This window comes from Sander vitreus, chromosome 14, assembly GCF_031162955.1.
Source record: "Sander vitreus isolate 19-12246 chromosome 14, sanVit1, whole genome shotgun sequence".
Taxonomy (NCBI): Eukaryota; Metazoa; Chordata; class Actinopteri; order Perciformes; family Percidae; genus Sander; species Sander vitreus.
The window spans coordinates 19,228,233-19,245,103 of record NC_135868.1 but is presented as its reverse complement, the minus strand read 5'-3'; the positions used below and the strand labels follow the sequence as shown (position 1 = coordinate 19,245,103).

At 41.1% G+C, this 16,871-nt stretch overlaps 1 protein-coding gene across 1 annotated transcript in view; it reads right to left on the bottom strand.

Annotated features, from left to right (window-relative positions):
• The window catches only part of rims3 (regulating synaptic membrane exocytosis 3), a 42,008-nt gene that overhangs the window by 22,232 nt on the left and 2,905 nt on the right, over positions 1-16,871 (bottom strand). Inside the window, exon 3 of the mRNA XM_078268367.1 lies at positions 2,000-2,306. Within this exon, the coding sequence (XP_078124493.1) occupies positions 2,000-2,264 (265 nt within the window). The 5' untranslated portion in view covers positions 2,265-2,306. The remainder of the gene's footprint in view (positions 1-1,999; positions 2,307-16,871) is intronic.

The window sequence follows — 16,871 nt, the reverse complement described above, 5'->3', positions numbered from 1 at the left end:
AGATTAAAGTTAAAGTCATACATTTACGAGAATAAATTCTCTCCGAATTCTCTGGGATTAAAGTGATACATTTACGAGAAAAAACTCAGAAATTCTCTGAGATTAAAATCACAGATTAACAGGAAAATAACGCAGTAAAATTGTGTTTTTTTTGTCAAGCAACCACATCGGTTCACTTTGCAAGGTTGGATCAACGTCGTCACACCACAGACGCCAGCGCTGCTTGCGGTGTATTATTATGCCTGCAGTGATGATCCATCATACTGTGTCCTGCTGTACCACAAATCCCATTTGAATTGCCCATACTGTAGATGTAACCAGTGATATCTTATCTTATCTTATCTGTCCATTGCGCTGTGGCGCAGGAAAAAGGGGGAGTTATAGTATGGTAACTCTATTACAACTGAATATAATGAGATGCCCGCACTCTGCTAATACTCCCATACGTTTATTGTGCTGCAACGTTTTGACCCTGCTGGGTCTTCCTCAGCATGCTTCCTCACTATGCTCAGTATCCAGCCCCTTTTTGCCCTGTACCTCACCGGTGGGGATGTGCACACTACCACTACTGCTCATGGTAACTCTTATTAACCAGCGGCGCAGCCAGATCAGGTGCGCCCTGCCAAGTGCGTCAGCAGTGTGCCAAACGCACTTTCCGTAATTTCGTAGCCAAGCTTCCTTGTCACACTTGTGGCAAACTTGGGCACGAGGTTGGATCAGAAAGAAGGCATTATTATAGGTGGGTGCATTAGAGCCTGTGGCTTATCATATTCACTACTGTCACAACCCTTCAATCACAGAGAAGCTCTCCCCTTCATGACGCACTGACAGTTTGGGAATCCTGTACACTTGGACGGAAATTATTTTCAAATGAAATCTTTACTTGAACTTTAGTTGTGAACCTGAACAATCTCTAGCAATACACAAGCACACATAGGCAACCTGTAGGATATTATAATAAAAAATGTGGAGCTCCAGGCCAGCCTAAAACAAGATGATGTGTGCAGCTGTTACCTCGTTACCCGGTGTTAAGGATGGGGACACTGGGTGAAACACTGCCGCAGGAACGGACGGTCCTGAGGGAGTTACAAACGGAGCGAGAAGTTTTAAGTGATTCACAATTTTTTCATTGAGCTGTGTAAACTGTTTTCAGTCAACCCTGTCAGTCTCCCACACGCCACGCAGAAGAAACTGTGTAGATTAAGTAGTACAGTCTGATGCTGGTTGCACAAAATGTAACCAGCGGCTCTGCTGTGCGTAATTGGCTTGACAGTGACATCATCACTCCAGTTAGAGATGCAGAGGGAACAGATACCTGCTGCCTTCAGGTGGCTGTAAAGAGAGTCACCAAAGGAAAGAAAAGGCCTTACAGTAGTAATGGCACCAGAGAAGACAAGTGTTGATATTTACATGTTGAAAAGAACCCTTCCTAGCGCCTGCAAGCTATTATAGCAAAAACTACATAAAATAGCCCAAATTCGGTTGGAGCACAGTTCACAGCAATGTCTCTTCAATGTCCGGATGCTTATAATAATATGTCGATTCTGGGCTAAAATCACTAGTATTTCCTTATTGCTAAATCTGATTGCAAAGTATAACTTGATTAGGCCATCCATTGCGGTGCGGGTCCCTGAAAAACAAACACTATTTTTCCAACTTTTTCCCAATTTACGATTTTAATCTCAGAGAGTATCAGATTTTTTTTCTGGTAAATTTACAACTTTAATCTCAGAATATTACCCCCCTCCCCCAGCTTTGTAATTATTCATTATTTTCCTACAATGGCCCTAATAAGCCGTCGTAGGTTGTAATTAAATGTCTAACATATTCAAAATTCTATCTTCAAAAAAAGAAAAATATCTAGTGATAGAAAGTATTTAATGTGGGCTCAAAAATCATGTTAAGGAAATATAGAAGCGTGGAAGAAAATAAATGATCTGCACTGACAGTGAAGCTTAATCTAAAGAGTTTACATCCAACGGAATCATTTCAAACTGACCTTGTTGGTTGAGCTGTTGTGTGCTCCTACTCCACTGGGACAAGCCCACAATGGCCACCATCTTGGCGCCCAGACTGGAGCGCCGCTTCTTGTTGCCAGCCAACGATGTGGAGTCCGGGCCCCTGCTGCCGGGACTCTTCTCCAGGTTGTACATGGCCCCGGAGATGCTGGAGGAGCGCACCACATTCCGAGCTGCTGCGCTCAGCCCGCTAAGGCTGCTCAGCCCGCCCGGGCTGGGCACCTCCACAGAGCTACTAAGCATCATGGTCCTGCTGGACTGGAGGGTCGATAGGCTGGGTGGGAGGGCCTTTAAGTTGGAGAGGGGCTGAGAAATGAAAATGAAACAGGAAAAAAACAAGACGTTAAGGTGAGGGTGGAAGTAGAGAAGAGAGGTTGATGGTGGGACAGCTCAAATAAAGGACATCTTAATGTGCAGTGTCTCTGGTGATGAAATACACAAAAATAGCTTGTCTTACAGATGCAGTAGCTCCCTGAGGCTGAAGGACACAAAGTTTAAATTTCGGTTTGGTTTTCAATTAAATTCCCCACTAATTGCAGAATCAGCAGAAATGACTTCCTACCCCACAAAAGACAAATAAAAAGTGAAAAGCTCTGACAAGTCTTTTTGATCTCCAACAGTTTTGCAAACTGAGAAAACAAAGAACACAAAGGTCAGCAGATGAGGACAGTGCAGATGGCAGCAGACTGTTCAAGTGAGTTAAGAAATATCTCCAGTCACACACGCACACAAATGTCAGGGCTGGCCTGCTGTTGAGGGGTGACCCTGTCAGCTGGTATTTGTCTTGTGTGTTTTTTTGGAATCTTATTCTGTGTCTGACCTTAAACAGTGACACATGATAAACTCTAAATCTCAAGTCATCACTGGTTGGCTGAATCCTGGGAGGATCCTAGTGTGTGTGCGCAAACCCTGGCTATATTTTGATAAACTTTGTAATATCTAACTGATGCACACACAGAGGTACAACTCTTACAACAGGCCTTTTTTCACAGCAGATATTTTGACATAGTACGAAAAGCACAGGTGTTACTAGTGACATGACATGACAGTGTGACAGCATGCACAATAACAGGACCCTGAAACTGAAGCCGCCATCATTCATTTTATTATTTGCAACTTTGCTTCTCCTAAATGTGACATGTCAAAATGTCTTCTGTGAAAAAATTACTATTATCCTTCTGCATCTCCATCACAGAAAACATCTCTCCTCTCTTTTACTCTTTTAGTTTTCTCTCTCCTAACTTTAGAGAGATTATACTGAGGCTAAACCGACAGCCCAAGGGCACATTAAATATGTAGATGCACTGTGGCCAACATCGTGCTTTCACTCTCCCTTTATTAATATTTCTCCTTCTTTTCTACTCTTCTTCTATATAACTTCTCTTTCCACGTGCTTTATCATTACAGTCCCTGCAATACTTTTTTTGTCTTCTTCTCCTGTTTTTTTTTTACACAGAAAGTACAGCAATGCAGTCTTTTGCAGTCTCAGAACCTTCTTAAAGTGCCTTACAAAACTGAGTTGATGCCATGAGTCTAGCTTTGGTGGTTTACATGCTTTAACACGTTACACGCATGATCATTTAACTTAAGGCTGCAGCTATCGATTATTTTAGTAAATGAGTGTTCTACCGATTATTCCATCGATTAATCGGATAAGAAATACTTTTGTTTTATTGCAATAATTATGCAATAATATACAATAGTTTGGTTTAATTTTCAGAAAAAGCTACATTTGTATTGCCTACATTGCTTACAATATCATCTCTCAAAAAACTAAACATACTAAGTGCATTTAAGTGTCATATTACATTGTTTTTAAAGAAAACGTTTTCTGAAATACAATAACAACCTCAAACTAAGGCATACATTAAACATACATAAACATTACCTTAAGTTGTGCAACTTAACTTTCAGAACTACAAGTTTCAACCTGAGACTGATCTGTATATAGGCCTATATGTAAAAATTAGTTATACTCAACCTATTTTCATTTATATATTTGATTACAATGTCACACAGCTGTTACACCTTTAAGCGAGAAATAGGCCATACAGTTGCTTCATGTCTTCATTTCAGCTCGACAAAGGTTAGTTTGAAAGATTCTCGTCTACTTCTACTGGATATTCACGTCGCGTTCAACGGATTCATTTGCATAAAGATGGGAATCAGCCAGCTTTTTGACGCGCAGCATTTTTTCAAATGTAGCGCCGCCTTCCCGGAATGCTTTGCGGGCACGTTAAATATGAGATCGTATTCTCAACGAGCCGCCATGACACATGGCGTGGAGCATCAACCAAGGATGTATGACGTCGCGACACCACACTTCAGTCGTGTCGCCAAAGTGGAGCTGTACTGTTAGCCCCTCACTATTTACACTGCCGTCAGTCTTCATGGTGTCAGCCCGGTATGCGACAGTAATAATCATCCATGCGGAAACACCGTGAGCAGTACAACGTTGGTAACATTGATTAAACGAAGCTTCGAGGCAAATCATTTTGCATCGAGGATTTTTAGTAATCGAATTATTCGAGGAATTGTTTCAGCCCTAATTTAACTAATTAGACTTAAGAGTCTACAGCCATGCTAGTAGCTCTGTCAGGCTGTACTTGTGCACAGCAGTGCTTTAAGCTAAATGCTAATATCATCATGCTAACATTTCTACATTGACAATGCTAAATACGCTAATGTTTATCAGGTATAATGTTTACATGTTAACCATCTTAGCGTGTAAGCATGCTAACATTTGCTAATTAGCATTCGCTAATACAGCTGAGGCTGTATTTAAGTCATCGGTTTTGCAGATATTTGGTCATAAACCAAAGTATTGGACAAATTAAAATCTTGACTTGATGTGGCGCCATAAGGAAACAATTCATCCTGTCTTGACAATGAATGTGTGTGCCAAATTTCACTGCAATCCATCCAATAGTTGTTAAGACTTTTCACCCAAAATTGCAAATGTAAACCTCATTGTCACTAATGGGGATCACGAATGTCTGAGCATTTCATGGTAATCTAATAGTTGTTGAGATACCAACCGACCGACCAACTGACAATGCCATCCCTAGAGACGTGTTTCTAACGTGACTAAAATACATCAGTTTTAAATAATCCGCCACTAATCGCAGGAAAGCACAAATTATTTATGCTACTAAAAACACTCACTTCCATGACTGGAAGTCATAAATAAAACATATACAGTACAATGAATTTAAGTCGTCTTTCAAATGTGAAGATGTAAATGCCCTGTGCTTCAGATGTCTCTGTAAATCATCATCATTGCCCTGCTTTGTCACACCACCACAGCCATGATGCTTACAGCTCAAAAAATGTTGCTGACTGGCACTTTTGTTGGGATTCATTTAGCATTACCACAATAACCAAAGTGGGTGCTTTTGAGGAACGATAAACTGATGTAGCAAAGGGCAAATTCTGGCATTTTGTAATGAAACTCATAATAATAGCCAATTTGCATGCTTTGTGCAGAGGTACTGCAGTGACATTTGTTATTAGTGGAAAAGGGTACTGAGTGGAAGGAAAGAGGGGAGGTAGGGGTTTGAAATCTAAAATTCAGGTGAGCCTATATGCCCTTATTTTCTTCTCTTTTCTTTTTTGCCTTCCCTCTCTTCCCTGCTCACACTCTTTCTATTCCAGTCCATGCGCACTTCTCTCCGGCTCTCTGGGGGGCCTCTGTACTTTGAACACACAGCGAGCGGAGCAGGATAAAATGAGGATAGGGGAGGGATAGAGAAGGCTGCAAGAGAAGGGAGACAAACAGAATAATTCAGCTTTCAGAGAGCCATGAGGACAGATGAGAACAAGAGAGGGAAGAAGAAGGACAGGGAGAGAGACGTGGGAGCAGAGAATGCTTCATAAATGAATGGACACAGAGAAAAACACTGCAGGAAGCTGGAGGAGAGGGAGAAGAGTATGACACTGATAGTGACAATAAATAAGACATGCATCCATTCCTCTCTTAAAGGCGTAATTTCAATTTTCCCATGCATTGGTGTCTAAGTTACTAATGTTAACTGGTCCAGTACTGTGCCAGAATGCTGTAACCAGCAGATAGGAACCAGGCTGGGGCAAATGAGCACTGTCAATGTACATTCAGTAAAAATGCTATTTTTGCCACTGATGGGCTCAGATTGTTATTCTGTGTCTGACATTATGGAAATGATCCCTACAGAGATAGACCTTTTTCTTAAAGAGTAGGATCCTTTTTGTTTAACCAGAAACAGCCCCGAAATTGCCAACTCCAAACTCACCAGACTCCATTTAAATAAACAATACTTTTAGCGTGTATAGAGCCAGCATCTTTTCACATGTAAATGGATGAATTAGGGGTTTATTTCAACCAAACCAGAGTGGTGATGGTTGGAACAGAAAGAAAGGCTAGACGGACCAACCAAGCGTACCAAGCTCAAACCAGCCGCCGCTAAAGTTGGACACAGACACCGACCGAGCAGAGAGAAGTCTCGGTGACCAGAGCATACGTAGTAACGTCGCTCGCGAAAAACAATGTGTGATTATTTAAATGAAATGAGCTGGTTTGACCATGAAGATGCAAGAAATATGCACTAGTCTAGAAGACAGGACCCTCTTCCAGTATTTACTTTCTTGCTCCCACCCCAGACACATCTGACCAATAAGCGGAGTGAATGTGATTTGTAATGACGCATTTTGGTACGCTTGGATTTTTCCAGGCGTGAAATACACTTATTTGCTTACAGTTTACTATGCTGCTAGAGCCAGGAGACGGTGGGTGATCATATAAAGTGTTTCAGTAATGATCATTTTTAACTGCACTGACAAATGACCTATTTGGTTGCAGTTGCCAGACCTTCCTCCACAGCGCTGCGGAGGAAGGTCTGGCAAGTCCACACCACATTCTGGGATAGGAGAAAAATGTGCTCTGGTTCATTGGCATTTCTTTAAACCAATCACAATTATCTTGGGCGGCGCTAAGCGCCGGACGCAGGTACGGTGCCTCTGCATGTACCATGTCAATATTAAGGGAAAATAAAGAGAAATCTGCATGTGGTGTTAACTCTGTTGATGAAGATGCCACCATGTACCTGTCCCCTAGAAGTACAACCCGGAGACCATCTATCTTCATCTCAGTGCCAGACAGCTCCCCTGCAATATGCCTCTGTGCTCTCCAACTTCTCATCTCAGAGGTCATTATTTCTCCTCCCGTCAGTTAACCGTCCCCCTCCACCCAGCCTGGTGGCTATCAGCCCCTCCTCAGCACCTTGACCCCAGCTGTCTCTACCCAACACCAACCCCTGCTGTGTAAGATCTGCCCTCTGAATTTTTATGAGCGTTACACCATGTCTACACAGGAGACGGAGCTCGAGCAGTGTGTCAGCAGAACAGCAGCTAAGTCCTCCATGTACACACATTCAAAGACACACTCAGTTACTCGGTTTTGTGGCCATTTAAACTGTATTCAACAAACCTGTTCCTGAGCTTTACAGGTAGGCAGGCAGATTCCTTTACCCTTATACAGAGCCAGGCTAGCTGTTTCCTGGGTTCTAGTCTTTGTGCTAAGCTAAGCTAACTGGCTGCAGCTTCAAAAGACAGATATGAGAGTGGTGTCGACAATCCTCTCATGTAGCTCTCACTAAGAAAATGCATGAGCATATTTTCCAAAATGTCTAACAATTTCTTTAACAATTTACAAATCACAACCCAGAAAACAGCAGTAGATTTTATATGAATGACAAAATACTGAATGTTTGGAATCTTCCCTGGTTTAATATTACACCAACTGTCAAGCAAAAATCTCTGTTGGCAAGCTACAGTGTAGAAGACCATAAAACGCGAATATAAAAATGTGGCCTCTCATTTCAGTTTCTCCTATAAACACAAAAGTCACAACCTGGTAATTAGATATGGCTTGGCGATCCATTAATGGTCTCTTTAAAGTTGCTCTCATATGCAGGCCACACTGCCACTGCCAGTCACTTAATTAACCTACAATTTAGCTGCAAAGTAGATAGTAAAGATATACTGTAGGTCCGAGTGTCTTGTCAGAAAGTAATCAATATAAAGCTGAGGTGAGTAATGCGAATAAATAAAAGTGTTTTTGGCTGCTGCAAGCTGAATTTCCCATGTGGGACAGTAGAGAGTGAGCTGAATCATAGCTAAATACACAGAGAAAACACATGTCCATTAGCAATGCACTGGTCATTCATTGGTCAAATGCCATCAGACATTTAAATTGCAAATAATCAGCATGTTAATCCTACTGATTGAGATCTGTCTAGACCAGGGGTGTCAAACTCAATTTCACTAAGGGCCACACTGGAAAAAGAGAATCACATCAAGGGCCAGACATGTATAGTTTATTGACATGCTTTTATTTCATTGAAAAAGTAAAATATCTTTGACTCAATTATTGCATGTCTCATATAGTCTTCTCACTTACAGTTTGGTCCACATAAAGCCCTGAAAAAGTCAGCAAAAACATTCCAAAGCCATCCTAGAATTTAGCAAATCAAGCAAAACAATGATAACATTTTCTAAGTAGGCTACCACACAGCTGACTCACAACAAGCTCTTTCACAGCCTGAAAATGCAAACTCTCTGGTTCTGTGGGAATTTCTGAGTCTCAAAGTCAGCAAATTTGCCAAATTCTGCTTTGAGTGTTGCATAATTGCAAGTTGAAAAACAGTTTCCCATGTTTTTGGTTTGGCCAAAATTGACTGTGAACCTAAATTGATATGCCGGATCAGAATTTGCAAGGAACCGGATTTGGCCCGCGGGCCTTGAGTTTGACACATGTGGTCTAGACTATTACGTTACCATGCGTGGTAATCAGAATGTCAACCAGTGTTTACCATGAGTGCCGGTGCGTCACTCTTAATTTGATAAAGGTCATCCTGGCTGAAACATTAAAGTATTTTTAAACTAATTTTTAAGGAGCTTATATTTTTCAAACGGAAAAATATAAGTGTGCTTCCTTCATTTTTTCCAGGTAATTGGTAGGGATAGACCAATTATCGGCCCTGGCCGATTATCGGGCCGTTTTTTGGCAATTTGCAGATTATCTGTATCAGCGTTATATTTCCCTAATAACCAATAAAGTTAATTCATTAAAAAGTGCGCTACTTTGGCTCCACTGAGTCTGACTTAAAGTGTAACTCTCGGCAAAATGCAACCTAGGGTCTTTTTGTGAATGTACCCGAGTCAAACTTTCGTTTAAAAGCATATTTAGGATGAAATCGCCACTTTTAAGATTTACCGTATTTTCGTTTTTCGGTCAAATGACCTTTTGAATGGGAGTCCTAGGGGCACTTTTATGCTAGCCTCAAAATAGCTATTTTTAAAACACTAAGAAGGCTCGACACAACATGAAACTTTGCTCGAAGTATCACCAGGGGCTCTACACATGAACGCAAGCATTGACAACATTGTTTGTGTACACAGAGTTTACTAAAAGAAAAGGTTTTGAGCAACTCACATTAGCAGTTGTTGTTTATGCTATCCGCCATTTTCCCAGTCAAAAATAGGCAATCTCCAAATGCGAATGAACGTACTCCATAGGAGGAAATGTCATTCTTATATGCGGCTCCTTTTTCAACTACAAGGTCAATACTGTGTTTCACTAACGACAAAACAACGAATTATCCGTGCATTTATATGGAACTAAGCTTTTGGAGCTTTCCATCTTTACTCTCCTCCCTCGACTATTTTTGACTGGCTCGATAGACGGCGACTGGAAGAACAACAGCTTCAGTGAGTTGCTCAAAACCTTTCTTTTAGTAAACTCTGTGTACACAAACAATGTTGTCAATGCTTGTGTTCATGTGTAGAGCCCCTGGTGATACTTCGAGCAAAGTTTCATGTTGTGTCGAGCCTTCTTAGTGTTTTAAAAATAGCTATTTTGAGGCTAGCATAAAAGTGCCCCTAGGACTCCCATTCAAAAGGCCATTTGACCGAAAAACGAAAATACAGTAAATCTTAAAAGTGGCGATTCCGTCCTAAATATGCTTTTAAACGAAAGTTTGACTCGGTGAAATTCACAAAAAGACCCTAGGTTGCATTTTGGCGAGAGTTACGCTTTAATGTCCCACCCACAACACCATCTGACTATCTTTAACTGTGAATTATTTTAAAGTTTCTAATTGATTAAATAATTGCTTAAAGCATTTAAACAAAGTTTTGTGTTGGAGTTTGTAACATTCCAAAATCGTAATTCTGACTTAAAGAGTTTCATTTTCACTGTATCGGTTCCAAATATCTGTTTCATTAACTACTAATAATCGGTATCGGCCCTGAAAAAACAGTATCGGTTGATCCCTAGTAATTGGTATCAAAATCTAAACTATAGGATACAGTACATAATGTACATATTAAGAAGGATGATGACCAAATTGATGATAAACGGAGTTTAAAAAGATACAATTAAGCTGCCTACACATGATGCGATTTGCTCTCTGCACACCGCTAGGTAGGGCACAGAGCAAAGCGCAGAGAGCAAAGTGCAGCGCAGGTATTCGTCATCAAGGGTGGCAAGGAAGCTATTTCCCGTTGCTAGGTAACAACATGCTGTTATCTCATTGGTTGCACTTTCGAAAGGTCAGCGGCAACTAGGTCAAAGTTAAAATAATTTGAACTTTGAGCGCAGCGCAAAGCGGAAAATCTGAGCAGCACATTGTTGTGCGGCACCGCTCTCCCCATAGGAAATCAATGTAACGGCCGGCGCAAAGCGGTTTTGCCGCGTATAGGGATGTAACGATTACCGGTGTAACGGTAACCACGGTAAAAATGTTGATGATAACAATTAACGTTTTCCTTTCAAATATTTACCACGGTGTGGAAACCGCGTGTTCCCAGCTTCATCAGAGTCTCCTGAAGTTGCCGCGCGGGCGCACTGCGTAGCCTACAGTGCGTTTCTTGAAGTTGGAATCATGGCGTGAGGAGGAGATGACAGCGCTCAGGACATTTATCAGCCTTGTAAAAAAGGCCATAGTAACACTTGCTCTCGCTCCCAATTGATCAATCATGATCAATCAGTGACGAGAGTCATCGCTTTGATCTTCTGCCAATGACTCGCGCCAAGACAAGAGAAGGGGACAGAACAGCAGCTGTAACAGACTTTTTTTCTTTATCATTCCTTTCCCGTTTTCGGACTTGTTGAAGTGATGTGTGTAGGCCAGAACGTAAGTTAAAACTATTCTGTAGCTTGATAAACTGTCATGGGTTTTACTGCCTCGTTATCTGTGTAAATGTTTAAGCTACGTTTATTCATATTTCAATAAGTGTTCTGCTACGATGTGGATAAGTTTAGCCCGTGTAACGACATGACATTTATTTGGAGTGAGAGAGATATATTATCGCCTTGATAATATTGCTGTTGCTGTGTTTCTTATTGCATAAATGATAGATGCAGATTGTTTAATACTACCTGTGCATCCACATGTTGATATTCAGGTTGTGTTAGGGCAATTTGCTAGCAAGGTGCAATCGCCAGTAAACAGACTAGCGCTGTGGAGCCACATGCTTAGCTATTAAATGTGTATTACACTGTTTGCTCCATTATGGATATGTGTGCTGTAATAGATGTGGCTTATATATTATTCAAGTTCTTACCGGACCCCCTACAGCGGGCCAGTTTTTCAGTAGCCAGTTTTCAATAGTTTTTACAAGCCTATTACCTATATTTTTGGAATATAATAAACACTGTTACACTTTTTGAAACTATTTCAGCTTGTGTAGGCCTATCAGTGCTTTCTGAACATATTGAACACACTTTTAAAAATACCGCGATAATACCGAAAACCGTGATAATTTTGGTCACTATAACCGTGAGGTTACATTTTCATACCGTTACATCCCTAGCCGCCTATCATGTGTAGGCGGCTTTAGTGAAGGTATCGCAGTATGTTACTTATATGTTGCTACAACATTTATGAAACTGTATATTCTGATTATAGATTTTCTTTGTTACATTTTACATCCCATGTTGTGTAAATGCGATGTGCATTGAATGCAAGAGAAAAATAAATTCTTGATAAACAGGCAGGACAGGCATGAGCTGTAATGCACTTCGTGTTGAGGCTACCATGGCAACTTCCCAGTTGATTATGATACTGTACTGTATGTGTTGGCCCGGCTGCCATTGTGTTGGGCCTGGTGCCGTGTTTGTGTGTGGCTGATGTATCTCTCTGATCATAAGGGGTCATTTGAGGCGAGAAGACAGAAGGCTGGCTTTGCAGCCACACACACACACACACACACACACACACACACACACACACACACACACACACACACGCGGAGGAAAGAGTGCCGGCTGTGGGACCACTGAGAGCCAAATGGATTACACACAGAGAAACCCAGCGTAGTGCAAACACACATATGCCGTACTGAATGTACGTGCCAGAGTGTGGCAGAAGAAAGAGCCGAAATATTGAATGACAGGGGCCGTTGACACTGATTCACATCAAAGACTTCTGATAAACACTCTGCTCTGACACAGATTCAATTTCTTTAGTGTCGCATTGACGGAGAGTAAAGTGTATCAGACAAAAACTGACCAGATTACCCACATCCCCATAAGATATTCAAGTTTCCCATTTTACACTTTGCAAAGCAATATTATTCCTTGTGCGCACACACACACACACACACACACACACACACACACACACACGAATCAAATGCTAACAGCCGTGAAATGAACAGAAAAAGGAGTTCATAAGGAGCTTTCGCTTTGCCTCTCACATTGGCACAATCACATTTTTTATCCAATAAAATCTTTAATGAGGTGAGTCACTGAGTCACCCCCTCTACATCACCTTGTGATGGCAGACATAATTTCGATCCGTCACACCATGTTTTCACACAAATTGCCTGGATCATGCTGAATCAGCCATGGCAGGGAAGCAAAGTTTTACATTTTCTCTATCATAGCAACAACTAAAGGGTCAAATTAGAGCTTGTTTCAAAAAAAAATTATTATAGCATTGAAATGCTTAAAGGAGAATTCCGGTCAATTTCAACATGTAGCTCTGTTGTTTGGAAATTTGGAGTGCTGGCAGTAGCAAAAAAACAAAAACAATCGGTGCTGCCTTCACCGTGTTATCCTCCTGCTAGCGTTAGCATCCAACAGGCTTAAATAGGGCAAGTTTTAAACGTGTTTTAAGCCTCTAAACATGCTCGAAATGTCATTACAAGGGCCTACCCATGTGCAATGATTCCTTCCGATTGAACACAGCAAATCTGACTGCAGTAAATGTGACAGAAAGGCATAAAAGTTGTGTTAATCCAGCCAGTGCACATACCTCTGTTTATTTCCTGTATGCCGGTCAAGTCCACACTAGTCAATTGTCGAACTCATACAATCCAATATTCCAGTAATATTTGCTGTGTTCCCTCAGAAGGAATCACTGCACATGGGTAGGCACTTGTAATGACATTTTGAGCATGTTTAGAGGCTAAAAACATGTTTAAAACTTGCCCTGTTTAAGCCTGTTGGGTGCTAACGCTAGCAGGAGGATAACACGGTGTAGGCAGCACTGATTGTTTTAGTTTTTCTTGCTACTGACAGCACTCCAAATTTCCAAACAACAGAGCTACATGTTGAAATTGACCGGAATTCTCCTTTAATTAAAATCTGCAACACATACCTGTGGCTAGTGATAAACAATAAACGAACAGATGGATAAGACGCCTTCTAATCAGAAGCTAAATAACAGTTAAAGACCATTTGTCATTAAAACAGAATGGATTATAGTACTAACGTATTTAATGCATACTTGAATTACCAGTGGCGCTAGAACTACTGCTGGTTGTGTTTACCTGCATCCACTCAGCAAAAATGAAAGAGCACAAAAAGCATGGCTAACACCTTAGCATGCTAGTTCTGTAAATGATGGTGTTGTGTTGATATGTTTTTATAGGTCTACTCTTTAACAACATCTCTTCTCAATAAAAATAACATTTTACAATGCTAACATTTGTTGTGTGTAGCTTAAATGTAAAACTTAGCAAGCTTATTTTGTTAGCATACAATAACATTAGACATGGGCAGTTTCAACACTTTAATGCTAATTGACATATTTGTGTGGTGGTTAGCATGCTAAAATCTTTGAATTTGAACAAAGAATTTGCTTGGTATTGATTATTTTACAGTGCTAACATTTGTTATCATACTAAAACATTATCCGTTAGAAGTGCATTATGGTGTTTTACAACTTGGGTCTTATTTTCATAGTTTTTGCCTGGCATTACTACGGTTATGAAAATATGGTACTCACCTAAGTTACTGCAGAGATCTGGGAAGACAGCACCATTACTACAACAAAATCTGATTGTGAAATGCTGTGCGAAAATCATGAGGGGTCAAACAATAAGGCATTATCTAAACTACTTCATTTGGAGGTAAAAGCCCTATGGGACCTCTTGTTAGCCATGTTGCTGCATTCCAAAACCTCAGCTATTAACCTGGTGAGTATGCTACAATGATGATCTGATGGAAAGGTAAATAAAATCTGAGTTGTAATAAACTGGAAAAATGTGTTCTTGTACACAAATCTATTGATTCGTGTACAACACATTTTTCTCGTTTTTTTCGTGGTGGCCAGCACGAAATGGGAATCATCTATATGGAGGTTGGGTTTAGGAAAAGATGAACGGAGGAAGCAAACGTCACATCCCGAGACACGATCTGCAGTCTCTGAGGGACATGCGACGACAACAACGGGACGGTGGAGGTTGGGTTTAGGAAAAGAACAACAGGGAAAGGACGCATCACACACCGGGAAACGGCCGTGGGGGACGCGCGACAATAACGGGATGGCGGAGGTTGGGTTTAGGAAAAGATGAATGGGGAAAGTACGCCTAACACGCCGGGAGATGGCCGCGGGGAACGTGCGACAATAACGTGACGGTTGTGATAAGGAACACAACAACGGGGAAACAAAACGCCACACGTGGGCCACGATCCCCGGTCTCTGCGGTGAAAGTCCTGTGTTGTTTGACCCATCAACCACGCCAACCAACCTCCTTACGTGGATTTTCGGCATTTCATACTACTCGCTGCCGTAGTCGTGCTGTGATCACAAAATATGCTTCCCATTGAAATACATTAGTTTACATTTTCGTGCTGGCCACCACGAAAAAAAACGAGAAAAACGTGCCCGTGTACACAAATCAATAGATTAAATAACGTGACCATTCCACGAACTGCCGTGAGACTGGGTTGCACCATCACACTTGGGAGGTAGGTGGTTACCTGTGTATATAACAATTCTATGAAAATACTTTTGGCATTAAGCCACATCAAATTACTAACCCTGTTGAGTATTATTTGTAATTTCAATGTATCATCCCCAGCTTCCCCCACATTCCACACTAATCCCTCCACAGCTGAGTTAGCAATACAATGTTTTTGTTTCAGCAGTGAATCAAATACCTTTTTGCCAGGATTTGAGCAAGCAGCCTTTTAGAGAAGTGAGACCTCTCTCATTTCATCACTTACCACCCTACAGCAGTCTCACCAGCTCACAGGGTTTCTCTCTACTCACCACCATGAGGAATCTGGTGTGATAATGAGACACACTGTGTTAACTTCATTGTCACCTGGTGATAAAGACTAAACAAACTTATATTTCATTTTCTTCAAATGAAAAAGTTATTTGGGAAAAGAAAATCTGTTCCCTAACTGTTCCCCTTGCTGCACTCTAAGGGTTGGCCCTAAATCTCTTCTTTATCTCATCTCTTGCCACAACCTGCAACCCGTCCAGCACTGAACCATTCTCTTTTTGCGCCCTCTTATCCTTTTCATCACAATTTAAAAACAAATTACTTACTTTAAAGTTACTTTGTCAGCAGCAGGGGGGATGAAAAGCTAGCAACAAATAGAAAAATGAAAAGCCAGAGTGGCGGGACTGGAAAGAAAGTGGGTTAAGAGGGGCGTGATGGATGAGACTGGGAGCTTTCCTGACTCATGGCCTGCTTTCTCTGGTGACTAATGTGGTCAGTGACATCTCTCTCACTACCCCTCAGCCACCCTGCCCCATCTCTCTATCCCACCTGGGATGCTGGTAGCTGGCCCAGGGCGCAGTAGCACACAGGATCTCACCACACTGACCATGTCTGGGTCACTAATTCCCAGTTTAGACAGCATGGGTTATGTGGTGCTGAGGTGGGTGCTAAAACAGGCCTGTAGGGACACGGCCCAGGGTCAACCAAAGCACGCCTCCCTGTCTTATTTACTAAGAAACCTCTAGATGGGATGTGTGCATTGGAACGTAGTCAGATCCTGAGGGAGGACAAGATAAGAGCTGTACATTTATTTCTCTTCCCGCTTATGTTGACTTCTATCTTAGGCTTTTAATCCATTTCTGTCCCATCTTGCTTTTATTGGTGACCTTATTTTTGGAATTGCTTGCATGTTTGAGTATTTTGCTGATCTGTAGGACTGATAGTAGTCTCTTGGTACAATAGGCCTGCACGATATGAGCCAGTTGATATCGCGATGACGATATAAAAAGAAATATTGTGCAGCCATTAATAATGGATTTCAAGGCTGTCATTGTTGTCTATCATTGCATTCATTTTGTGTGTTTTTTTTAATATTGTGAATCATAATACGTAATTATTTGTCTAAATTTAAAAAAAAATGTAAAAGTAATTTGTAAGTCAGATTTCTTCCAGGATGTCTTACGGTTTAAATTCTTATTAACATGCATAATAAACTACAGAAATTGACAATTACCTAAACATAGCTACATATATTGTGATATACAGTAATTGTGAGAAGTATTTTAATTATTGTCATATCTCTTTTCTTTTGTAGAATTTCTTTAAGCAGGGAGCATAGCAGACTTTTGTCTCAGA